The following is a 23,139-nucleotide window of genomic DNA, read 5'->3' on the forward strand; positions in this document are numbered from 1 at the left end:
TCTTATTCTTCATATTATTATTATTCCCGTTAGTTTCAGAAAGCTATTTTGAATCTCTGTTAATGGGAAATGCTAACGTCACAGAAGACGGAGGCATTGGTGATTCCTCCGCCGTTACTCCGCCGCATAGTCCCCGCCGCTCTTCCCTCCTCAGGTTCTATCTCTCTCTCTTCCTTAGAGATGGATATTTGCTATGTGTTTTCAAATATGTCATTGTTATCCTATTGTGTTTAGTATGACTCTGTTTTTTAGTTTACAAAGTGCTCTTTTTACGATTGTTTCGAATATATTAGGAAGTTGTATAAAAACAATGCTATTTTAATTTTATAATTTTTATGTAAATCAGATGCTGTATATACACACACATATATATAACTACAATTACCTAAAGTACTTTTTTACATTCTCTCTTCTTTTGCTGGAGCTTTTTAGAAGCTGAAAGGTATAGCTTTTCATAAAATCTAAGTTTCATTTTTTTCTTCTCAACTTCTGCTTCTTAGTCCAACAGAGTAATCACTTTTGTTTGTGAAATATACTTCAACAAACAGGCCCTGAAGCTGCCATATCTTGATTACTGATCTATTTTAATAAATGTTATGCAGCAGCTGTATGAAACATAGAAAATGTAGGATTTGGGATCACATGGACAAATAAGACAAAGTAGGATTTGATTGCAAAATGTTTGGTGAATTTGATATCTGAAATTATGGTCTTTCTGCTTCGCTTGCTATTGCTGCAGTTATTTCCATTGTTCTGATAAGCATAATTTTCAATATTTAAATAGCCAAACAATTCAGTTTCTTTAATTTATATATATCTATTACTTTGCAATTCAGTTCTTGTTTCTTGATATTCTTGATTTTCTTGTTTCTTGATATTCTTGATTTTCTTGTTTCTTGTTTCTTGTTTTTCTTGATTCTTGATTTTCTTGTTTCTTGATTTTCTTGTTTCTTGATTTTCTTCTGTTTCTTGATTTTCTTGTGTTTCTTGTTTCTTGATTTTCTTGTTTCTTGATTTCCTTGATTCTTGATTCTTGATTTTCTTGATTCTTGATTTTCTTGATTCTTGATTTTCTTGTTTCTTGATTCTTGATTTTTTTGTTTCTTGATTTTCTTGGTTTTCTTGATTCTTGGTTTTCAGTTCTTGTTTCTTGATTTTCTTAATTCTTGATTTTCTTGTTTCTTGATTCTTGATTTTCTTGTTTCTTGATTCTTGATTTTTTTGTTTCTTGATTTTCTTGGTTTTCTTGATTCTTGGTTTTCTTGTTTCTTGATTCTTGATTTTCTTGTTTCTTGATTCTTGATTTTTTTGTTTCTTGATTTTCTTGATTCTTGGTTTTCTTGTTTCTTGATTCTTGATTTTATTTTAGAAATCAAATATTTGATCACACATGTAAATTCATATATGATCAGGGATCCTAATGAGCAATGATTCATAAGATAGCCTTTAATGACTTAGTAATTGTATGTATATACTTATTTGCATGCATGAAATTATGTTGAGGTTTAATTCAAAGAAGTTCAAGGGTGCTTTTGTTTGCGTTTTATAGCCTTTCCCCTGAAATTTTTTGGTTGATGAATCGGTTGCTGGTTTAATGGTCATTTCATCTGACTTTGTTTTGGATTCGAATATTCTTTATCATATTGTGCTGTGACATGTAGCATCCTCTTTTTCTTCCATATCGTTGCTAAATGTAGCATCTTTACCTTGACAATAGTTATAATTCTTCCTTGGCTTTGGTGCTCTCTCTGTGTTGTAGTTTTGCATGTCCCTCAGTTGTTTGGCTAGTTTTTATTTATCTGTCAGGGTTGCATTTGTTTTCTGTGTAGAAATTCTATCATTTAGGTACTGCAATTTAATATTTTTGTCATGTTTGTAAAGTTAACTATGTAGCCATCATATGCATCTGCTTTACTTTCATTTATATGTTTGTTTTGCTCTTCTATAGTGTTTTTGACATGGTGTAATATCTTGCAGTATCCACCATTATAATGTTTGATGTTACTGCTCGGCTGACATACAAAAATGTCCCCACCAGGCACCGTGATCTTTGCCGGTTCGTAACTTCAAGCCTTTTTTTAACACATGTCTCTTTTTAGTCAGCAAAAAGTTGTTATATTAACTTATGGGCACCTTCTTCCCATCTGCTTTTCAGGGTCTGTGAAAACATCCCAATTGTTCTCTGCGGTAACAAGGTTGATGTGAAGAACAGGCAAGTGAAGGCGAAACAGGTTACTTTCCACAGGAAGAAGAATTTGCAATACTATGAGATATCAAAATAATGTATGTGCCCTTTCTTTTATTTCTTTATCTTTATCAAAATATTTTATCTTTTTTGTGAGCACTGCCTTTTTCTTAATGAAATTCATCCTCCTATACGCTTAATTGTGCATATGCATTCTTCTATATTGTCTTCTCCTTTTGGCATGAGGGTGATTCCTCCAATTTGGTTGTTGTATGTGGAAGTTTTTCCTCTAGGTTGTTTTTGTGTGTGCTTTGTGGGGTGGGATAAGGAAAGAGTAATGCATAGACAGAAGAAGAAACACCTGAGTTGATTAGGGTGGGTGGGACAATGAAAGAGCAATGCCGAATCAAGGGGTCCTTAAGCCAATGCTCATCTTGTTTTTTGCAGGCTTATGTGCCAGAAAACCCAGAAAGCGTGTCTGAGTTTGAGGCTCCAGCCTCCCCAGAATCCAGTTATGGTCAAGCATTTCTAGCAGAGGAAGACTTTGCAAAAGAGCCAATGGCTGTTCCTTCACAGCTGCATCTTACTGTCCTAGGTATGGATAACACTGACCTAGTTTCCTCATCAAAGCCTCAGCATGTTGTGCTAAATCATGTCTCCATAGAGAAAAACATGGCCTCAAAGTCTGTTGTTGCCCTGGGCCTGACTCATAGATTTAAGTCTAAATATGTGACAGTTGTCCTTTACAAACCACTCAAGAGGTAAGTGTGTGATAGTTGTCCAATATAAAATCCTTTATTCATTTTATCTGTAGCCTCATTCTGTAAAGATGAAAAATTACATATACCCTTAGTATGTGAAGAGGGTCTTGTGTCTATAAATATGCTTTAAAGTAACTCGTTCTTGTGATTCAAATTGATATGTTAAAACCTACGTTTTCAGAAACTTGTTTGTTTGGTTCTTTTTTCTTCTTCCTAGAATTGTTGAAATATCAATAAGGTTGCCTAAAATACATGTTGGTAGTGCTACTGAAGGTGGCACCGTGGTGCTGGTCGTAGTTATTTTTTCTTGTCTTATAATCTCAAAGTAATGACCACCAGCCATTGGAGTGCATGTAATCTGTAGAAAATCCTGCTATATCTCTTCTAACAACTTCGTTTGATAGAAATGATGGATGCTATATAATTTCGTTGTACAAGTAATCGTTTTTAAACATTGAGAAGAAGACTGAAAGAAGAATCAATCACGTACAAGTTGAAAATCCTTCAAGCAGTCAGATTTGAAACACAGAAGTTCTAGATTTGAAATTATTGTTTTGAACATTAATGTCAATCATTATTAGCACATAGGCCATTTCAAAACTAAGACTCCAATCTGGTTATTCAAGGATACAATCTAGGTGAAGAATTAGGATTTCGGTTTATGAACTTAGGCCAAGTCTCCCAAGAATTACTAAATTCATCAAATCTTTAACTGTGAAAAACTCTGTTGTTGCCATTGAACAGAAACAATATTAAAAAGGAAATTCCAAGTTAATAACTCAATTATTTCTTGGCAAAAAATTAGCCAGAATGTTAATCCTAGTTTTGAGGTTATTCTCTTGATGTTAGCAATTTATATGTGCAACTCAATTGTCTTAGTTTTTGAAATCATAAACAAATTGGCATTGGTTGTGTGCGCATATAACTTAATTAGTAGTAAAAGCACCAATTTTGATAACAAAGTGTAGCTACTATAGGCTATCCATATGGCATCATCACCAGACTGAAATGATCACATAAACAATCATATAATAGCATAAAATGACATTGTTGAAATGATGCATTGTAAGACACAATTAATACAAAACTACTGAAACAAGGGACAAAGCAAACATGTAAAATACTAAATGAGCAGTACCAATAAAACCAAGCAAACCCGACCAACAAAAACTAATGAGACCCCAAATGAAGATGATGTCCTAATGAAAATATAATTCTCATCAAAACTTATCTGCCTTGTCCTTTTTCTGTTCATATGCTTTTAAATATGGGTTATTGGTTAATTTGCTCTCACTTAGCCATCATGACTTTGACAAACTCCTCATAGTTGATCTGACCATCACCATCGACATCAGCCTCGCGGATCATCTCATCAACTTCTTCGTCAGTCAGCTTCTCGCCAAGATTAGTCATCACATGGCGGAGCTCAGCTGCGGAGATGAAGCCATTTTGATCCTTGTCGAACACACGGAAGGCTTCCTTAAGCTCCTCCTCTGAATCAGTGTCCTTCATCTTGCGGGCCATCAGGTTGAGGAATTCTGGGAAATCAATGGTACCATTTCCATCAGCATCAACCTCATTAATCATGTCTTGCAGCTCAGCCTCAGTTGGGTTCTGTCCAAGTGATCGCATAACAGTTCCAAGTTCCTTGGTGGTAATACAACCTATAGAATGTTTAGAAAAAGTTAAACATAAATAACAAGTGATTCATTTCTCTTCTCAAATTACATCCCCAACATTGTTTTCGAAACAAAGGTATCAAGAGGACATTAACATTCATGGCAAGGACACACATAAATGTAGTAAAGATCGGACTGCAGGTTATTTTTTCTTTTTTGCAAGTTTCATAAACTCTATACATGTAATTAAAATCGCATAAGACTCACAAATCCAGTACTAAGGGAGAAGAAAAAAATACAATGTGTTCAAATTATAAACATGTAATAAATCAGTAAAGGTAACCAATAAGGATTAATAGTTAATCATAAATCATACTTTCTTATCATTGATAAGCTACATCAATACTCAAAATACATGCAATCATAATGCCATTACAAGAAAGCAATAAGTAGCTCTTATTGCAATTTCATAATCAGAAACCTACATTCAAAAGGATCAAGATGCTTCATAGATGCACAGCACAAATATAGAGGCCAATCCCATATTGAAATGGTTCCAAATCCAAGCACACATCACCAAAATTCTTATCCACTTAAGCAATTATGATTGAGAAATGAATAATTAAGCAATTCATATCCAGTTAAAATGGGAACAGCTATGGAAAAAACATGTTTTTTTTGGTGAATGAAGAAAAAGGAGATTCCTAATATGTAATAATCCAGCGCTAAACCAAATCAGTAAACACAAAATACAATCACATCAAGGATAAAATGCAAGGATCAAAATGTGAAATGCAAGAAATTTCAGCTATAATGTGAATCCTATAACCAAATTCATAAGCTAAAAAGTCAAACAAGAAGGAACCCTAGATCTTAAAACATGAAAAGTTTCATTTTTTATGTAATTTTCTAAAGTGTAAGATCAAATTAAAGCTACCCATCAAAAACTAAAGGTGAAATCAGATCTAAGATACAAAAATAGTAAGAGAGAAATAAAAAAGAGGGATCTGAGAAAAGAGACCATCGCCATCTTTATCGAAGAGGCTGAAGGCTTCTTTGAACTCAGAGATCTGTTCATCGGTAAGTTGATCGGCCATTGGGAGAAAATTCAGAGAATGAAAATGAAAAAATGAAAAATTTATGCTTTGGTGTTATGTGGAAAATGAAAGAGGAGAGTGTTATTTATATACAGTTATGGTTCAACATTAAAACAAAGGCCAAACAAGGCCCAATTCTATCTCTTTCTTCTTTTGTGGAATTTAATTTAATTCCTTATTCTTCTCTAACATCAAATGCAACTGTCTTATGAATAATTAGTACCCTTAATTTTAATTTTTTCCTTATTTGACATGTCTTTTAGTTGGAGACAGGATTGTTAAAATCATTTCATATCGTTCAGTTCAATAGGATTGTTAAAACCGATTATACCGATCGGTTTTTAATTGAACCGCACCGGTGCTGGTTTTTATTTAAAATTAAAATTTTAATGAAAATAAAAAAATATTAATAATACAAGAGTTGTTTAGGTTTATCATTAGAATAGAAAAAGGGAAAAATGTGTTTTTATAATTTCTAAATGTGTTTTTATAATTTCCAAAATAAAATATAACTTTTGAGGTTAAAATCTAACTAAAGAAAAGCAACTTAAAATCTCATGTTTTTTTTGGTAAAGTAGTGTTTTGCATTTGAATTATTTCCTTAAATGTTTGTCCTGGATGATATGGTAGCACAGTTTTACTATAATTTGATTAAGGCATTGTCCTTGTTGATATCTACATCTGAATGGTAATAATTTGTTGTTGTAAACTTATTAATCTGTTATATACTACAACAAGTTCCTATATAAATAGTGCTATTCTTAATATCCATGCTTCCTTAAACATTAATATTGCGTGCTATTCATATTTTTGACAAACTAGTACATCACAATAAATACCCAAGTTTTTTTTTCATTTTCAAAGGAATTTTCTGAAAGCAAGATGCCCTTCCATGAAAACAATGAAAAAGTGCATAATTCAAGCAACCATGAAAATTTCAAAACCATAATAGATTATTAAACCATACACAAACATACAGATATATATCAAGATATAATTGCAAGAAGCATAAGAGGTTTGGACAAAACTAAGACAAATGCATTAAAGCTTATCCAGTTTAACTAAATGGTTATGTCAAAAAATATCAAAGTCTACTATATAACCTACTAACAACTAATCTGTATCTGCCCATCAACTTCTAAATTGCATCGAGTATAACCGAAAACTTTACCGATGAAACGTGTTGAGTGCGGTAAGACTTGTAAGTTTTAACCAGTAGCTTGATTTTGTGGAAAGGACATTTAGGCCAGGAAGGGTGATAGATGGCAAACATTAAGAACTCAGACAATGCTGCACAGAAGTAGCAGATAACTTCAGCAAGAAAAAACAAGGCAAAAACACAGCAATCAGTTCTTCCTCCATTCGTATACGGAGATATCTGCACTCAGTAAGACAATGAAAGACAATCCGTATCACAATAACAAGAAGAAACATACATAGTGCAACCTTCAAAACAAAATATCGATTACAATTTTCTACTTAAATGTTGGCAGACAAAACAAACATAAAATAACATACCTGTTATATCCCGCTTTACATAGAATTTGACCTCATAATAACCTGCTAAGGTTCTTGATGAGCAATTTCAAATTCTTTTTTGTAGTCTCATCGCCAGTAAAACCCAGAACATCGGAGCTAATATTCTGTAATAATGCAACCAACAAGCAAAGAATATAAATGAAAAAGTTATTCCTCGGAATTAGATTTATAATCATTTCAAAAATTAAGGCAAACCTCAATGTTCTTTAGGGTAAAAACAAGAGTGTATATGGACTTGCGGATCAGTTCGGTGTTTTCAGGGGTCATAATGGATGAATGTACCCTTCTGCATAAAGAAAGAGTGACTTCTATTAGTTATCATACTTCAAGAGTGTTAAATTAGTAACCGTAATGAAAAATTGTAGCGGGTGTAAAATTAAGAGTACTTTTTGAATCATTTTCGCGGTCAAGACTCTCACTGAAGATCCATTTGAAGGTTAAGATGTTACTCAGCTAGTAGGCATCCTATATAGTCTATACTAATAAGAATATGGATGTGCTACATAACTATGTGCATGAAATTTTTGCATGCATAATAAATTAGATGTTGACAAAACTACAAGAGCATTGGAGGTTTGAAAAATTAACCTCAAATCATTAGAAACTTGGGTAAGGCTCCGGGTTAAATTCTCAACTTCCTTCAAGAGGCCACTATCACGGACTTCAGCCAACAAAGGTTGAACATCTTCAGCCATGGCTTTGATCTGAGGCATCACTACATCAATGCATAGATATGGGCATGAGAATGCATGATGGAATAAATGAACAGCAAAATAATAACAAAGAAAATAATATACCAACTACTGAGAGATGGTACTTTATGAATATGATAAAGGTGTAGATGTATATTTATACATCATTATTATTAGCATATGAGATAACATCACACCTGTGTAAGAAGTGGTTTAGTTTCTTCAACCATAGAAAAAGCTCGTTCAGCCAATGAATAGCTGTTAATGATACCAATCTCCTCTACATCTCGTCCGAGGCGAGTGCATATCCCAACCAATGCATCCAAACTTACTCCTTGTTGACCCTTAATCTTTTCTCGATCGCAGACAATGAGACCTTCTTTAGGACAGTCTTTGTCAAGAGGGCCAAGTGAAGGTGTTGGGATTGGATTACGAGGAGTGATGTCAATTATAGTTTCCATAAGAAGACCTGACTGGTTAACCTCGATCAATGAATTACGTGGTATAATCGTTTTATCATCTTCAACCTAAAAAAACAATGGTTTAATATAATATACCAACCAAAACAATTAACGTCAAAACAAGATTTTAATAATGGGATATGAGCGATCAATAATCATATTATGCTATTGAAAAACACCTCAACAACTGCTTCAATATTTCTTAAGGAAGGATTCACACGAATGACATTGCCAACAGTGACCCCTCTAACCCTCACAGGTGTTCCATTGCATATACCACAAGCCTGAGCAAATTCAAACACTGCAGTGTACTTCCTGAAGTTGGATCTTATTTGAAAACCCCTCAACCATGCCAAACTAAGCACAAATAGCAATGTGCCAGACACTAAAAACAGTCCAACCCCACCTTCCCAAACACTCCTACGACCAAAACCAAAATCACTTAACGGACGCAGCGTTTGCCTCCAAACAGCACGAGGAATGTCCAACACAACTGCAAGTGGATTCTTTGCTTCCGAAGTAGATGATGACTGTTGTTGGCTATGCCCTGCATCAGAAGATGTAGCTCTTATCGTGTTGATTTGTGTCCGACGCCTAGATGGTAGAGGCATGAAATACAAAGAATTCTCTTTTATGGGGATCACACATGAAGATAAACAAGTCGGCAATGATGAGACATGGGCTGAAAGATTCCCAACCATCTTCAAAACCAACTCCTAGCTCTGAATCACTACTATTATCCTAAAAAATGCATGCAGCTGCAGAAATTGCCAGATGAACTAGAAATTAAAACCACATACAAAACTTAGTAGAATTTAACTGTCATAAAGGGGTGAAAAAAGAACAAGAAGCAAAAACCGCAATAGCATAAAGCCATAAACCAATTCCGAAAGTTCTAATTTTATAAGAAAAGCTAAATTGGTCATAAATGGACAGGGCATTGAATGAAACATTCAAACAGGACCCAATAAACAAAGCCCAAAAAATTAAGCATACAATTTCAAGCTTAGATTTAAAACAACAACAATAACAACATACGAGAAGCAAAAGAAAACCCTATTGATTAATCCTGTCCATAATAACGTGACTATTACATCAGAAAAAAGGAAAAGTTAGCAGCTTGGGAACAACGTAATAGTGGGCATAGATAATTAAGTAGGACTTAATCCAAGACAAAATAAAATCTGGGTAATATGAAAAAGCAATCCAACATGATAATTAACACATAAAGGTTTAAAATTGTAGCAAACAAGCATGTAAAAACGATTGTAAGATCAACTTTTTGCATAGAAAATGAAAACCCAATAAGAAAATAATGTTGGGTAGTGAAGATAATAAGTAGAGTAGAAAATCCTATATAGTTAATGAATTGAAGGTGAAGAAGAGAAATAGGAGTAGAATTACTAGTGAGTGTGGTGTGCTATGTACGCAGATGCAGGAATGAGTAACATGAAGACCCCAAATACAACAATACTGACCCAAACACCATTAGGCCCACGTTCTTCTCATTTTTTCCCGACAATTTATCCACAATTGTTGAGAGAGACAATTACATATTTTAAAATTAATTAATTCCTTATGAATAAGGTAATTAAATACATTTAGTATTATTAATTTTTCTTTTAGAGTTTAATTATATAAATGAATTCTTCTGAATTATTTCATCTAATTTAATGTACATAACATTTAATTTGTCACATGATTTTGATTAATATTGTTTCATCTAATTTTCCTATTCTTAATTATACATTTTATGTGAAAAGACTGATTTGTTTTATCTCTTGGAATTTAACTAAACCAAGTTCCCATATTAGAATCTATTTTTAGTACTACCAAAGATGGAAGTTATCTTAGATTCTAACTAATTTGCTCTTCCTTTTGTAACAAAAAAAAAGATTATAACTAATTTGCGGCACTATAATTTGAAAATGAAAAGATATTAATAGCAAAATGAGGCTAAGATATATACAATCGATATTTATTCTTATATATATTTGTTTGAAAACATAACTAAACAGTTGAAGGGTAAAATCACATTCTTACATAAACTGCACCGTGCATAGTTTCCAAGAATAATAATAATAATAATAATAATAATAATAATAATAATAATACATGTCTAAAGTCTAAAAAAACCTACAAGAATGGAAAATGGTAGGACATGAACAAAGTACACTTGATAATGATATTAACATCACTTTGTTTCTTGTGTTTGCATATCATCATCTGTTTTCCAAACAACATCTTCCAGGCTTGTTGAAAGTTTTTTGTAGAACTGCACATGATTAAACACACAATTTCAATTAATATCAAAAGGCTGTTTACAGGATTTGAAACCGGGAACTCGTGATCACTAAGCAACAACCTTACTATAAGCAATCAGAGGAATGGAGATTGAAGCATACCTTATGGAACTCCAATGTATCGCCTTTTGCTTTTCGTACCTCAACCATGTGAAGAGAAGGCGCAACTTGAAATATCTGTTTAAAACAAGTATTCACAAAACAATGTTGATACGAATTGTGTTACAGATCATGAAAACAAAAGAAATGACTATCATATACCTCTGTGGCAACATTAAGGTTTCCCTTCCTTCCAGCTTTCACATTTGCGAGCCTCATCTACAGGCGATGGTTTATTAATTCCGACAAAATGCCATTAAAAATAGAGCTAGATACTTGAGTAAAAGCTCATAGCAATTGTAAAAGTATGGCTTACCTTGTAATTTTTCGTCTGTACATCAAATCCAAGAGGTTTTGCAGCTTCTTCGATCTTGTTGACTATCTCATTGGCAGAGGATTTTGATGTGAATCTTGTTTCCCTTTTAAACCCTTGCTGAGTAAACGACATCATACGGTAAACTTAGCAAATATCTCATAATTTGATCCAAATGAGCTTGGAAGAAATATTCTCATCCAAATCAGGTTCATATTACAACAAGTTAACCAGCTTTTGTAATTAAACTAGCTTATATGATACAACTAACATAACTCAAGTTTTCTCAGTATTTGAATTCTACAGATTTAACACTATAATAATAGAATAACTCATAAAATATTTTAGCATGTGAAGTTCTGAACCTGCTCCTCAAACAAATTTTCAAGGTTTAGCCCTCTGGACATGGAAATTAATTCGAATGCATTCATGGCTGTTGGTTGCTCTTCCTTCCTTTCTGTCACATGGTGCTCCTGAGTAAAAGGGGAATTTTTTTTGAGAAAATATTCCATAACTATCAAAAAAATCAGTACCAAAATCATATCTCAAATCATCTTCAACATACTTCACAATCTTGAAAGACAGCTTCTACATCATCGAGGCTGGTTTCCGCTTTCTCGTCGAAAACTGGAGGCTTATAGTCTACCTTAAACCATTCATCATCCAATATCTCAGCTATAGTGATACGCTGCCATATGGTTAGGATAAATCAGAAATGCAGATCAAAATTTAACTAGTACTGAAAAATAAACACAACGATGACAACGATGCAGATTGATTATTCGTCTTCGTTTTTAAATGGATCATTAGATGTTTTACATAATCATGAAATCAAGCTTATGTAGATGGATCATTAGATGATTTACATAGGAAACCACCAAGGCAGTGTAAAAGGTTATACTTGTTACTTATCAGTAAAATGACTATTTTACTTTTAGAACAATTATGCAATTATACACAAATATAGAAAGCATTTATATTAGATTAAGAAAAATTTCCCACAAATCGCCGAGAACACTTTGAATCAAGGGGTTCTTGCAACCATGTTTGATTACATTTCAAATTCATTTTTTTAAATTTGAGCTAACAGAAAATTATTTTTTTCATTGTTCGTAAAAGCAGACAGAAAACCAAATGCTTTTTTCTTACAGTCACGGGATTGGGATCCAAGATTCGAGATATCAATTTCCTAGCACTGAAAGAAAGCCATGGGGGGCAAGTAAATTCAGCACCTGAGATCTGTGGATCAAGAAATGAAAATAATAAACAGAAAACAAAGGAAAGAGAAAATTTGTGCAATAAAGTTGAAACGGTGCTCACTTTTTTATACAAGCTCATCAGATTATGATCATCGAACGGCAAGTAACCTGCAATCAATACAAAGAGAATCACCCCACATGACCATAAATCTGCAGTAGCCCCATCATAGCCTCTGTCATTAAGGACCTAAGTAGCAAGAGCACGTCGTTAAAACTTAAAAGAGTGATTCTAGATGTGTAAATTCTGGAACAAAATACACAACAAAGTAGCATGGCATGATGTGGTATCTGTCTTCACCTCGGGAGCAACATAATTTGGAGTTCCGCATGTAGTATGGAGAAGTCCATCAGCCTGCCAACACAACCATTTTGTGTGATACAAATCAGCTTTCATAAGATGCATTTAAATTTCATCAAGTATACATTAACATGATAAGAATAAGTTCAAATCTATAACCATTAACAAAACTTTGAACAATCATTGCAGTAACTAAGATAGGGTACAGCTCAATTTTCATTTGAGGAATACTAACTCTAGTTTTGGCATATCGATTACAGAACCATATCTGGGCCATCATAATATAAAGATTGCAGAATCATACAAGATCAAGAAGATGCAATTCCGGAATCTGAATTGTCAAGTATCAATTTCACTAGAGGAAACCGGCCAATACAAAATACACACATACATGTAAATACAAACTTTAAGTACTGCAACTAGTATGAAAACATATATTATTTGAATATGCATTTAAGAAAAACATATGTTCATTGAACACCCTATAACTAAAAAGTAATGCCCCTTTCTGATCCTATACCATTAGCATTAGACTTAACAGAAACATGAACACAGTAATGAAAAATGATAAACAACAAAGAAATGCAAAGGCCAGATGGACATTACCCTGACTTGTTGAGAAAGTGCACTCAACCCAAAATCGGAAACTCTAAGGTTCCCATAAGTATCTAAGAGTAGATTCTCTGGCTGCATATAGTCATGAATATGTATGAAATTCATGTTAGAGGTTCTTTCTTGTTTTATTAAGACTCAAATAAGCTGTTCCGGCAGCTGCATATATGTAAATCAGGTAATGGCACCTTACCTTCAGGTCTCTATGGTAGACACCCCTGCTATGGCAATAATCAACAGCGTTTATAAGCTGTTGGAAATATCTACGTGCTTCACTTTCACTCATCCGTCCATGGTTTACCTTCGTAATAAAATTTCCATTAGAACATATACAACAGTTTTTCCACATGATGAAATTTATGTACTATTGGCCAAAGAAGCCCTATCTACAACAATAGCAATGAAGGACAATGATGTAGGGAGGAGCAAGGATCATATTCAGGTGGACCAAAACTACTCTAATATCTTAAGCTAAAAAAGATTGATCAACTATAAAGATGAGCCAACAAGTCGTCATTTTTTATTCTTTTCACGATAAGTTCTTGAAGCAATTAAAAATGAAAAGAAGCCTGCAGATGAAACAGGCAAGAATTCATTTACTCACAATTTTGTCAAAGAGCTCTCCTCCAGTCACAAACTCCAAAACAATATATATTTTTGTCTTGCTTCCCATTACCTGCAAAAGAAAATGTTGTAATATTTGAAACGGAATGTGGCAGCAAGTAAGTGTTGAGAATTAATTTGGTTTCTAATTTCTGATTTACTTCCTTTGATAAAAGGCAGCAATTTCAGAACTACTTAAGAAGTATTGCCTTAGTCTATGAATATAGTAATGATTCAACATTTTCTGAACTTCAAGTGAAGGAGGCAACCTCAACTACTTAAATTTTTAAAGAATATTTCAAAGCCTCCTTTGGCATTAAATATCTAGTAAGGATATTTTGAGAAATTTCTGGAATGGTAATCAGTTTAGCACCGAGCCGAGTTTTTAACGAAACATACAGTTTTTGAAAGTTCTATACTAGACTCAATCTTACGATCTGCCGCTTCTAAAATAAAGACATGAATAAAGGAATAAATCATTTCAAAAGTTAAACACAGGATATTTCACATGTATGTTCCAGAGAGAAGGAGAGGACCTCAAATAGTTGAACAACATTTGGATGCTTGATTAACTTCATGGTAGCTATTTCCCTCCTGATCTGCAAAACAAACATTAAAATCATCTAAGAGACTCGGTGTCATCATGCGAGGCTAAAAAGGAACAACCACTATAAAACAAATGATGTATTTGAAGTTATATGATAACCTCATCATTAAAAACTATACTTTGTCAATCTCATGAAAGGTTTTGGGAAATGTGAGAAAGTAAATATGCCATAAAATACTAAGTTGTCAACAAATTAAGTCAAGGTATACAGAACAAAGAAAAAGTCCTCAAATATCACCTGCTCAGACATCTTGTGCTTAAGAACTTTCTCTTTGTCCAGAATTTTGAGAGCCACATGCTCCCCTGTCTCAGAGTTTCTAGCAAATTTCACCTTTGCAAAGGTCCCCTCACCAATCGTCCTCCCTATCTCGTATTTACCAACTCGGCGCTTAATCTTAGGCTGACTCATCCTCTATGCCGGTTGAAATTTGTGATATTAATGGAACTTTTGCTCACTTATAAGGAACCTACCTGAAATATATGCCATAACTCAGTTCCTAACTAAACCTTTTTCACAAATTCAATGATGGAATATACAGAAACTTAATCCAAATCTGAGTTCCTAACTAAGAAATGCTACTATTGCTTATAGTTTCAACTTTCAAGCAAAACAATGATTTCAAATCCAAAGAGATCCCATTTTCAAAGTAATGCAGTACATCAGAAAGATTCTGGAGGATTTAAGTGAAAGATAAATCAGAGGAACTGTTAGGATGAGAAATAACCTCAAAAACTGTCTACCAGTAATTGATAAACCTGCAACCAGAATTCAGCCCAATATGAAACAACTTTGGCAAATTAACACAACAAAATTCTAGGAATCAATGTTCACAAATTATTGAAGGCCCAGTTAAAAAAACACACAAAGATCATTTTTTTCCAGCATTACAGATGAGAATAAAACATGCCCAGAGATTCACCCTAAGCAATAATGAAATAAAAAAAAGAACTTTTCTACGATTTTAGACAAATGAACTGAAATAATGTTCAGGAACAAATATTTGACCCAGAGGGTAATGATAATAATGAAATAACAAAGCAAAATCAGAAAAAGTTTTGAAATTTCAAGTACCATAGAAACTGCACAAAACAGCATCCTATATATACTTCAATTATATGGTGATAAGAATATAGAAGTGGCTGAAAAGAGAGAGAATATACTTCAATTCTATGATGATAAGAACGTTTGAATAAGTGCAGTGTGTAAACAAGGATGAGAGATTTTTATGGTGTAGTTCAATTCTGGCTTTTGATTATAGCCAAAGGGTGAGAGATTTTCATGAATACTCTGCAACAAGACAAAAATAAAACTTTGGCTACATACAAAGCATGAATGCCTAATTTTTATTGTGTCTGCTATTTATTCTGGAAAAAAAGCAACTTGAGCAATTACTTTCCAATACTTAACTACTTCCATGAAATACACTTTCTTTTTGTTTCCTTATCTCGTAACGGAGCAATCCTGTCTAAGCCGGGAATATCCACAGATACATGAGCTAACTCTTCCAATAGGTATTTTCCCATCCACACGATTCGAAGTCGAAACTTTACTTAAAATGAATCAAGCATGTACTATTTGAACTAATACATGTTGGTTATGAAATACAATTTGTCCAACAATGGTATTATTACATTATTTCATTTCTGTATTACCTATTTTTTAATAAAATAAGATAGGCATGTTTCTTATGTACATAATGTATTTTTTTTGTTTTATCCATGAGAAGTTTAGAGTTGTTGATGAGAAAATGACATTGAGAGATCTTGCTCATTTTGAATAGAATTACTAACAATTTCGCAATTTCACAGTTTTAAAAAACAAGTCTATTCATATTATGTGTCACGTTTGGTAGCATAATAAACATAATACTACATAAATCATCAAACTTTCTCACCTAAAAAAACTGATATTTTGGATTAATAGATCTTTATATACTTAAATCCTAACATATACTTTAGAAAGTGACTTAATTAAAATCTCTGTAGTCAATAATGTTGTAAAGCATGCCATTGCTGACATATACAAAAAACAAATCAATTAGTATATCTTAAGCACATATACTTCTAATAATGCATTATAATATTTTAAGTTTTTAGGTACAAACTCTAACCAAGTGGGTTTAGATTAGCAATGAAAATGTTTATTATTGCCATCACAGGTTTCTATATATTAGTGATTACTTTCCATATTGACCATTTTCTAAAGGAAAAAACCTGCACCAATTACAACCTGGCTACACACAAATATTATCAAATAACAAACTCAATTATCTACCGTTAATTTAAAAGTATAATTTTTTAGCCAAATTCTCAATTAACTTTGCTTTTTAACACATAAATTCTTTTTATTGAGCTATATATTTCACATACCATATATTGGTCGGTGTTAATGTTGATGCATGATACATGTTAATATCATTCTGCCACGTGTACCACTCTTGTACACAAGTGTACATCTTGGAATTAATACAAGAAGAAGAATAATAATAATTGAAGAGCATCACTTTTATTACAGTTTTCATGTTTTTTTTTGTCTCACAAATATTTTTATTTCCATGAAAAATATATATAGAATATCATGATGAATACAGAAGTAGAGTGGGATATAAATAAGGAAGCAAATGTGACTTTAATAATTAATAACTAGAGAGGTTGGTATGGTTATTTTATGTCCAAAATCAAGATTTTTGGAGTAGGAATCTAAAAGTGTCATCATAAACTCTTGTAATATAATTTATATTAGAAGATAAATATATTGATTGTGTCACAATCATTTCAATTAAAAAAAAAGGACGTGAAGCAACAATGAGCATGCAAAGGAAGGAGAATACATATTGGCTTGCTTGTTCAACAAGTTTACTGTTGCATCTTTTGTACCACTTTATATATCATTAACTCTGATTGATTGATTTTTTTTTATTAAATTTAAATTGTAAATATTAAATATTTTTTTGACCAATCATACATCTGACATATTAAATGGTATAAAATAGTGAGACAATAGATGTGCTCCCGTGAACTTGAACTACTGGTGTTGCAAATATAAGTTTAAAAACAGGGAAAATTGGGAAAGAAAATATGACTGTTAAGAAGGCTTCTGAAGTTTATGAGAAATTTTTAACTAAAGTCATAAGTAGTTAACTGATAATTAGATAATGACTAACTTTGTAAATGCCTTAAGGATTAAAGCAAGGGTTTAAGTTCGAAGAACAAATTATTGGTTGTTCGCTACTGAAAGTAAGTTTGCATACATGTACGCTCTACGATATCGTGCATTGGGCCGCGTTTTTATATAAACTTTTTTTTCCATTTCTGCATAAGGAATTCAACCCATATCCTGGATTACAACTTACAAGGGTGAATATTTCATAGTTCTGTTGCACCTGAGTATTTAGCTACAGGTAGATTTGCCATGATTTGGAGTTATTGAAGATGAGAAATTGGGGAAGACCTTTCCTAAGTGATAGCAGAAGAGTTTTGGGAATCACTGCATAAGACACCTTGAGGAGGATAAGGACAAATGCTATTATTATCTGAGTGAGTTGAACAAAACATAATAAGCCTCTGCATGCACACATTTTAAAATCTATCTATATCTACATCTTTTGTAAACATATTTATATCCATATTTTCAGAAATTTTAATGTTCTCCTTAAAATATTGTAATCTGAAATCAAACTCTTCAGGGTGACTACTATCAAGTTGAACAGTATTTTCATGAATCAAAACTGAACTCTTTTGTCAATTGAATCAATTAAGACTTCTTCCAGACACTTCAAGTAATGAGAATGTTTATTTTTTTTATACACAAGTAATGAGAAGAATATGATATGTCAATAGTCTACACTCTACAATGCATAAAGGCCAAATCTTTCTCTATGACTCTTGGTTGCCGTTTCCACCCATGTTTGAACCACGGCCAGCTGCTGACCCACCATATGGACCTTGCTGGGTATAATTTGGAGCTCCAACTCCAAAGCCGCCGTCGCCACCACCTTGAGGTGGAAAAGGTGCCCCTCTCGCTTGAGGAGGAAACGGTGCCCCTCTCACTTGAGGAGGAAAAGGTGCCCCTCTCGCTTGAGGAGGAAAAGGTGCCCCTCTCGCTTGAGGAGGAAAAGGTCCACTGCCATAACCTCCTTCTCCTCCTTGACCTCCATGATTCGGGTGATTGTATCCTCCACCAGGGTTTGCACCAGGAGGATATCTTCCTGGCCCACCAGATGGACCTTGAGGATTCCCATAATGATGACCAGGTCCACCAGGATGAACTTGATGAGCGCCATGAGCTTGCTGGTTAGGTCCTGGTCGCATTTGGGCATGTTGCCCAGACTGCTGAATGGGGGGAAGACGGGTGTGCTGCTGTTGCTGCTGCTGCTGTTGCTGCTGCTGTTGTTGCTGCTGTTTCATTTTCTGACGCTTAGCCATTTCTTCATTTTTCCGTTGCTGCTGGCGCTTTTTCTTTGTCTGAAACTCATGTGATGACTCATACTTGGGTAAACTGATCCATACATAAAATAAGTAACTAGTTAAAAAAATTAACCAAGAAGCCATTACTCGAATAGAACAACCGAGTCTTTTCCCACGAGGTAGGGTCAGTGACCCTACCTAGTTTGTAGACAAAGCATTTAATAATCAGCTACCAAGAAACAATTGGTTGAATAGAAACAACAAAGTTCAAAGGTAAGGAATGAACGGCACAGGTATTTCATCCTATCAAAACCTCGTATACTTTTCAAAGGAAAAACAAATTTCTGAAAATAAAAACTATAGTATGGGATGGTTGGTCATACCTTTTCGGATCACACGGAAATGGATCAGTCCAGAAATATTCAGCATCAAGTGCATCTTTGGCAGTAATTCTCTATAAAGTAAGAAATAATATCGACAACCATGTATTAGGATGCAGATCATGACAATTATTCATCATCAAAGTATATGGTCCTGTGGTGAATAACAAACTATCATTGGATTACACCAAAAGTAACACATACCTTCATATTTTACAAATGACATATGTATAGCATAAAAAACTCATTTCAAGCACCAAAATTATGGCAACAAATTTTTTGTGTGCATATCATATTGAAAACATTACATATGCCTCTCAAAAATGAAAATAGATGCACACCATTTTTATCTTGAGTTTAATATGATAAATACTCAATATATAAGATATATAATAATTACAAAGCAACAGTGGATACAATTAACCTTGTCAAAATATAACAGATTGAGTGATACAAAATAAAATTGGGATAACAGGTACTAGAAGCACTTAAAATAGCATTGAAGATTCCTTTAACTATTATTAAATCAGACCCGTAAGTGAAGAAATGATACCTTAGCCGGATCAAGTGCCAGCATCGTCTCCAACAATTCCAAAGCATGATGATCAAAACTATAATTCAACTCATGTGAAGAAAATCCTTTCAGGTGAGTATAAAACCATAGGAAATGGATGTTACACTTACTTTTTGTGTTGGATAAAAAAGTATATATGAAAACCGATACTCATACTTACTGCTTAAAAACTTCACTGAGGCGTCTTTTCATTGGCCTTGTTGGCTTAAATTGATTATACCAAGGAAGCTTAGAAACCCCAGGCCAGATCACCTCATCTGGTGCTCCACACAGTTCAAATATTTTATTTAATTGTTCTGACTACAACAATTACAAAGGAAACAATAATTAGCATGTGCATATACATTATGGGCCATATATATAATAAAAGCAAAATCTTGAATGAATGTAATAACTAGATTTTTCAAAACTATTGAAACATGTTAGACCCAGCAATGTAGCCAGACATTGCCATAAGCATTCAATTTTACCCTGACGAATAATATAAATATAACTGTATTGACAAAATATGAAGAGCCGTAATAAAATAATATCAAGAATCTCTTTCTCCAGCCATTAATGCATAGCTGTATTGACAAAATACAAGATAAAACCATATCTAGTCTATAAAGAATATCACATGAATCACTCACTATTTTGCTTATATCTCTCTACTATGATGCACAGAATACCACTAACCTCATCTTTTCCTTGAAAGATAGGCTTCCCATTAAGAAGCTCACCTAAAATGCACCCAACAGACCACATATCTACTGCTGTCCCATACTTCGTTGCCCCTAGCAGTAACTCAGGTGGCCTAAATATATAATGACAAAATCAATACGTGCACTGTCCAATTCACATAACCCCCACCCTTCCTGGATGAACTCTGATGACACCAATTACCTGTACCATAAGGTGATGACACGATTTGTAAGATTTGCATTCCGGTCATTAGGAAATGATCTTGCCAATCCAAAATCGGCAAGCTTCAGATTGCCTTCATTGTCTATTAGAAGGTTTGACCCTGCAGCAGAACAAAAATACATCAAATAGGAGAAATAGATCTACATGAAAATCTAAAAGCATTACCAGTTAATACCTACAACTCACAAACACGGTGTCAGATACAAGACAAGTTCAATATGGGGATACACCTTTTGTTTAAAAACAATTAACATACCAGTACGATAGAATGTGACAGTTCACAACAAAAAAAAAGTATATATTTTATCTCCAAACATATGAATGCATCACAAGAACCCATAAATAGGGCAAAATATCTGGACTATTTTATGATTGAAGGGAAGAGTGTCATTTTTGTTATGTTCAGCTTAGGCCGTAGTTATTGAAAGTACAATGCAAACTAACATTTACTGAGAATATGCTACAATATCAGTATTGGTTAATACCCATACCTTTGATATCACGATGGAGAACATGATTTAAATGACAATAGTGAAGCCCCATCAAAAGCTGTTTCATATAACACTTCAGAAGGAAAACACAACTCAGACAACACTAAAATGAAAACTGCTCATATATAAAATGACACTTGAATGCCACCTTTATATATAAATGGAAACTATTAACAGTAATACCTTAATTTGTGGAACTGTAAATCTCATCCCAGGACGGTCAGCAAGACCTGTCAAATCATGGTCCATGTATTCAAAGACCATATAGATGCCACCTTTATATTTGTTAGCATCTGGAATCCCCCAAAAAATGAAAAGCATATTAACTAGGATAGTAAGGATCTAAGAGAATTAAAAGGGTGTTGATAGATATATTCACACAGCTTAAACTATAAAGCATATTATGTGGTAGTTGCTAATTGGCTAAAAACTTGCCTGGCCTTCCTTGTTCATCTTTCTGAGGGCCTGAAAAAAACAAAACGTTTGATAAATGGAACATTTTTTTTTAGCATAAATCATTTTAATAACAAGCACGATTATACTTTAATAGCAGCACCTGGAGATGTCACGATTTCTTTAAGCTTGATCACATTTTCATGGTCTAGTTTCTGTAGAATTTTGATTTCTCGTAAAGCAGTCATAGGAAACTGCAATGACAAAATTTACAACACAGTTCAGAGGATAATAATATAGCAGTAACAGATTGTAGCTGCAACTTATGATTTAGATCCAGTTAATTGCACCTAAAATGAATCGTTTGCGAAAGCAAAAGAGACATCGGGAAGTAACAAAGGAAGTGAAACACCAATAATATAATAATCAACAAAATATTCAAAGACATACTCCCTCTCTCTCGTTATCCATTCGTATTCTCTTTAGGGCAACAATTTCACCTGTCTTGATCTCTTTAGCCATGTAAACTTGACTGCAAGCAAGAACATACGAAGGCACATATCAGTTCTCTTCAGACAACAACAACAAAGATCAATAAAATAGGAAAACAATCCATTTCTTAGGATAAAAGAATTAAGCATTTCAAAGATCAATAAAAATCCAATCTCCAAGATGAAGAAAAAATTGTAAATGGAAAAAAAGTAGTTGTTGATTAGTTGCAAATGAAGAAACCTTTATAGCTATTTCAAGATGAGTTCCAATAAGAAAGAATGAAAAAACAATTTCAATTTTTTTCTTAATGACATGCATACCGTGTTATTCTTCATAGGTATTTCAACTTTCAACCAAGATGAAATATTTCCGTCAAGTTCAACTTAGCTCAGTAAGCACCACAACAAATTGATAACTAGTTTAATTCACAAAGGGGTGATTAAAAGATACGATTTTGATACTAAAAGCTTAAATGTTAGAGAAATTGAAAGAAACCCATAAGTGCCCTCGCCAATTTGCTCCAACTTCTCGAAGCAATCAATGCTTCTCGAACCACGAGTGGGGGATTCAGTTAGGTTCAGTTGCCCTATGGCTGCCACAGCCATTACTCCGAAAACAAAAAACAAAGCTCAGAAAATCCAATTAGGGTTTCTAGCATCAACTAATTCAAGCACCTATTACCAGAAATAACTGTAAAGACGAGCATAATATATAGAATCTAAAATAGAAAGAAAAATTATCTTTCAATATTTTTTAGTTAGAGAATAAAGTCTGGTGAAATATAATTATCTACTTAAATTCATTCACCGTTTGACATTTATTATATATTTTTTATATTATATTTTAAAATGAAAAATTATTTAGAGAAGATAAATAGACACATGTTAAACACTGAATGAATTTAAGGAAGTAAATTATCTTCTTCTATTGGATCAGTTTCATAATTTCAATCTGTAAAAGTACAAAAAAAGTATATCACTCTATGTGACACTATTTCTTATTGAATAGAAAATATATATTTAAGTTTAAAATTTAATAATAAAATATA

At 33.3% G+C, this 23,139-nt stretch overlaps 5 protein-coding genes across 14 annotated transcripts; 1 reads left to right on the plus strand and 4 right to left on the minus strand.

Moving 5' to 3' along the window:
- Nucleotides 2,320-2,992, plus strand: LOC109356813 (SNF1-related protein kinase regulatory subunit beta-1-like). Its single transcript, XM_019600364.1, has one exon. The coding sequence runs from the start codon at nucleotides 2,573-2,575 to the stop codon at nucleotides 2,948-2,950; it is 378 nt and encodes a 125-aa protein (XP_019455909.1). The 5' UTR covers nucleotides 2,320-2,572; the 3' UTR covers nucleotides 2,951-2,992.
- LOC109356812 (calmodulin) lies at nucleotides 3,934-5,741 on the minus strand. The gene is made up of 2 exons (XM_019600363.1): nucleotides 5,587-5,741; nucleotides 3,934-4,610 (listed from the first exon to the last, which is right to left on the minus strand). Exons 1-2 carry the CDS (start codon nucleotides 5,660-5,662, stop codon nucleotides 4,237-4,239), a joined length of 450 nt encoding a protein of 149 aa, XP_019455908.1. The 5' UTR covers nucleotides 5,663-5,741; the 3' UTR covers nucleotides 3,934-4,236.
- On the minus strand, nucleotides 6,727-9,820 carry LOC109356810 (protein TRIGALACTOSYLDIACYLGLYCEROL 2, chloroplastic-like). 5 transcript variants are annotated; one of them, XR_002108791.1, is made up of 7 exons: nucleotides 8,534-9,674; nucleotides 8,091-8,420; nucleotides 7,790-7,905; nucleotides 7,397-7,487; nucleotides 7,181-7,305; nucleotides 6,990-7,040; nucleotides 6,727-6,941 (listed from the first exon to the last, which is right to left on the minus strand). XR_002108791.1 is itself a non-coding variant. In XM_019600358.1 (7 exons), the coding sequence occupies exons 2-6, from the start codon at nucleotides 9,053-9,055 to the stop codon at nucleotides 7,213-7,215; spliced, it is 1,152 nt and encodes a 383-aa protein (XP_019455903.1). In that variant the 5' UTR covers nucleotides 9,056-9,112; nucleotides 9,759-9,820; the 3' UTR covers nucleotides 6,727-7,040; nucleotides 7,181-7,212. The 5 variants fall into 5 exon arrangements, 4 of the variants coding, with proteins under 4 accessions (XP_019455903.1, XP_019455904.1, XP_019455906.1 ...); XM_019600358.1 differs by adding an exon at nucleotides 9,759-9,820 and having other exon boundaries at nucleotides 6,727-7,040; nucleotides 8,534-9,112; XM_019600359.1 differs by adding an exon at nucleotides 9,759-9,814 and having other exon boundaries at nucleotides 6,727-7,040; nucleotides 8,534-9,095.
- On the minus strand, nucleotides 10,500-15,792 carry LOC109356809 (CBL-interacting serine/threonine-protein kinase 3-like). 5 transcript variants are annotated; one of them, XM_019600352.1, is made up of 16 exons: nucleotides 15,610-15,792; nucleotides 15,174-15,236; nucleotides 14,687-14,919; nucleotides 14,378-14,440; nucleotides 13,843-13,914; nucleotides 13,432-13,539; nucleotides 13,233-13,313; nucleotides 12,627-12,680; nucleotides 12,390-12,515; nucleotides 12,219-12,308; nucleotides 11,635-11,757; nucleotides 11,435-11,542; nucleotides 11,073-11,189; nucleotides 10,919-10,975; nucleotides 10,760-10,834; nucleotides 10,500-10,629 (listed from the first exon to the last, which is right to left on the minus strand). In XM_019600352.1, exons 3-16 carry the CDS (start codon nucleotides 14,855-14,857, stop codon nucleotides 10,549-10,551), a joined length of 1,326 nt encoding a protein of 441 aa, XP_019455897.1. In that variant the 5' UTR covers nucleotides 14,858-14,919; nucleotides 15,174-15,236; nucleotides 15,610-15,792; the 3' UTR covers nucleotides 10,500-10,548. The 5 variants fall into 5 exon arrangements, with proteins under 5 accessions (XP_019455897.1, XP_019455900.1, XP_019455898.1 ...); XM_019600355.1 differs by lacking the exon at nucleotides 15,174-15,236 and having other exon boundaries at nucleotides 14,687-14,925; nucleotides 15,656-15,792; XM_019600353.1 differs by lacking the exon at nucleotides 15,174-15,236.
- On the minus strand, nucleotides 18,229-22,815 carry LOC109357457 (cyclin-dependent kinase C-2-like). 2 transcript variants are annotated; one of them, XM_019601422.1, is made up of 12 exons: nucleotides 22,587-22,815; nucleotides 22,050-22,131; nucleotides 21,763-21,853; nucleotides 21,642-21,671; nucleotides 21,390-21,499; nucleotides 21,207-21,279; nucleotides 20,695-20,815; nucleotides 20,488-20,605; nucleotides 19,970-20,109; nucleotides 19,789-19,846; nucleotides 19,239-19,309; nucleotides 18,229-18,946 (listed from the first exon to the last, which is right to left on the minus strand). In XM_019601422.1, the coding sequence occupies exons 1-12, from the start codon at nucleotides 22,694-22,696 to the stop codon at nucleotides 18,325-18,327; spliced, it is 1,626 nt and encodes a 541-aa protein (XP_019456967.1). In that variant the 5' UTR covers nucleotides 22,697-22,815; the 3' UTR covers nucleotides 18,229-18,324. The 2 variants fall into 2 exon arrangements, with proteins under 2 accessions (XP_019456967.1, XP_019456968.1); XM_019601423.1 differs by lacking the exon at nucleotides 22,587-22,815 and adding an exon at nucleotides 22,412-22,580.

The sequence above is a fragment of the Lupinus angustifolius genome, chromosome LG09 (assembly GCF_001865875.1).
Source record: "Lupinus angustifolius cultivar Tanjil chromosome LG09, LupAngTanjil_v1.0, whole genome shotgun sequence".
NCBI lineage: Eukaryota > Viridiplantae > Streptophyta > Magnoliopsida > Fabales > Fabaceae > Lupinus > Lupinus angustifolius.

Excerpts from the sequence above, each read along its gene's own strand:
- LOC109356812 (XM_019600363.1), bottom strand. The coding sequence starts at position 5,662 with ATGGCCGATCAACTTACCGATGAACAGATCTCTGAGTTCAAAGAAGCC. Across the intron at positions 4,611-5,586 it reads CTTCGATAAAGATGGCGATG|GTTGTATTACCACCAAGGAA; the intron begins GTCTCTTTTCTC and ends AACATTCTATAG.
- LOC109356810 (XM_019600358.1), bottom strand. The coding sequence starts at position 9,055 with ATGGTTGGGAATCTTTCAGCCCATGTCTCATCATTGCCGACTTGTTTA. Across the intron at positions 7,488-7,789 it reads CAAGTTTCTAATGATTTGAG|AAGGGTACATTCATCCATTA; the intron begins GTTAATTTTTCA and ends TTCTTTATGCAG. Across the intron at positions 7,306-7,396 it reads TTACCCTAAAGAACATTGAG|AATATTAGCTCCGATGTTCT; the intron begins GTTTGCCTTAAT and ends GCATTATTACAG.
- LOC109356809 (XM_019600355.1), bottom strand. The coding sequence starts at position 14,857 with ATGAGTCAGCCTAAGATTAAGCGCCGAGTTGGTAAATACGAGATAGGG. Across the intron at positions 13,540-13,842 it reads GAGAGCTCTTTGACAAAATT|GTAAACCATGGACGGATGAG; the intron begins GTGAGTAAATGA and ends TTTATTACGAAG. Across the intron at positions 11,543-11,634 it reads CTGTCTTTCAAGATTGTGAA|GAGCACCATGTGACAGAAAG; the intron begins GTATGTTGAAGA and ends CCTTTTACTCAG.
- LOC109356813 (XM_019600364.1), top strand. The coding sequence starts at position 2,573 with ATGAAAGAGCAATGCCGAATCAAGGGGTCCTTAAGCCAATGCTCATCT.
- LOC109357457 (XM_019601422.1), bottom strand. The coding sequence starts at position 22,696 with ATGGCTGTGGCAGCCATAGGGCAACTGAACCTAACTGAATCCCCCACT. Across the intron at positions 21,500-21,641 it reads AGATGAACAAGGAAGGCCAG|ATGCTAACAAATATAAAGGT; the intron begins GCAAGTTTTTAG and ends GGGGGATTCCAG. Across the intron at positions 20,606-20,694 it reads GTCATCACCTTATGGTACAG|GCCACCTGAGTTACTGCTAG; the intron begins GTAATTGGTGTC and ends TTATATATTTAG.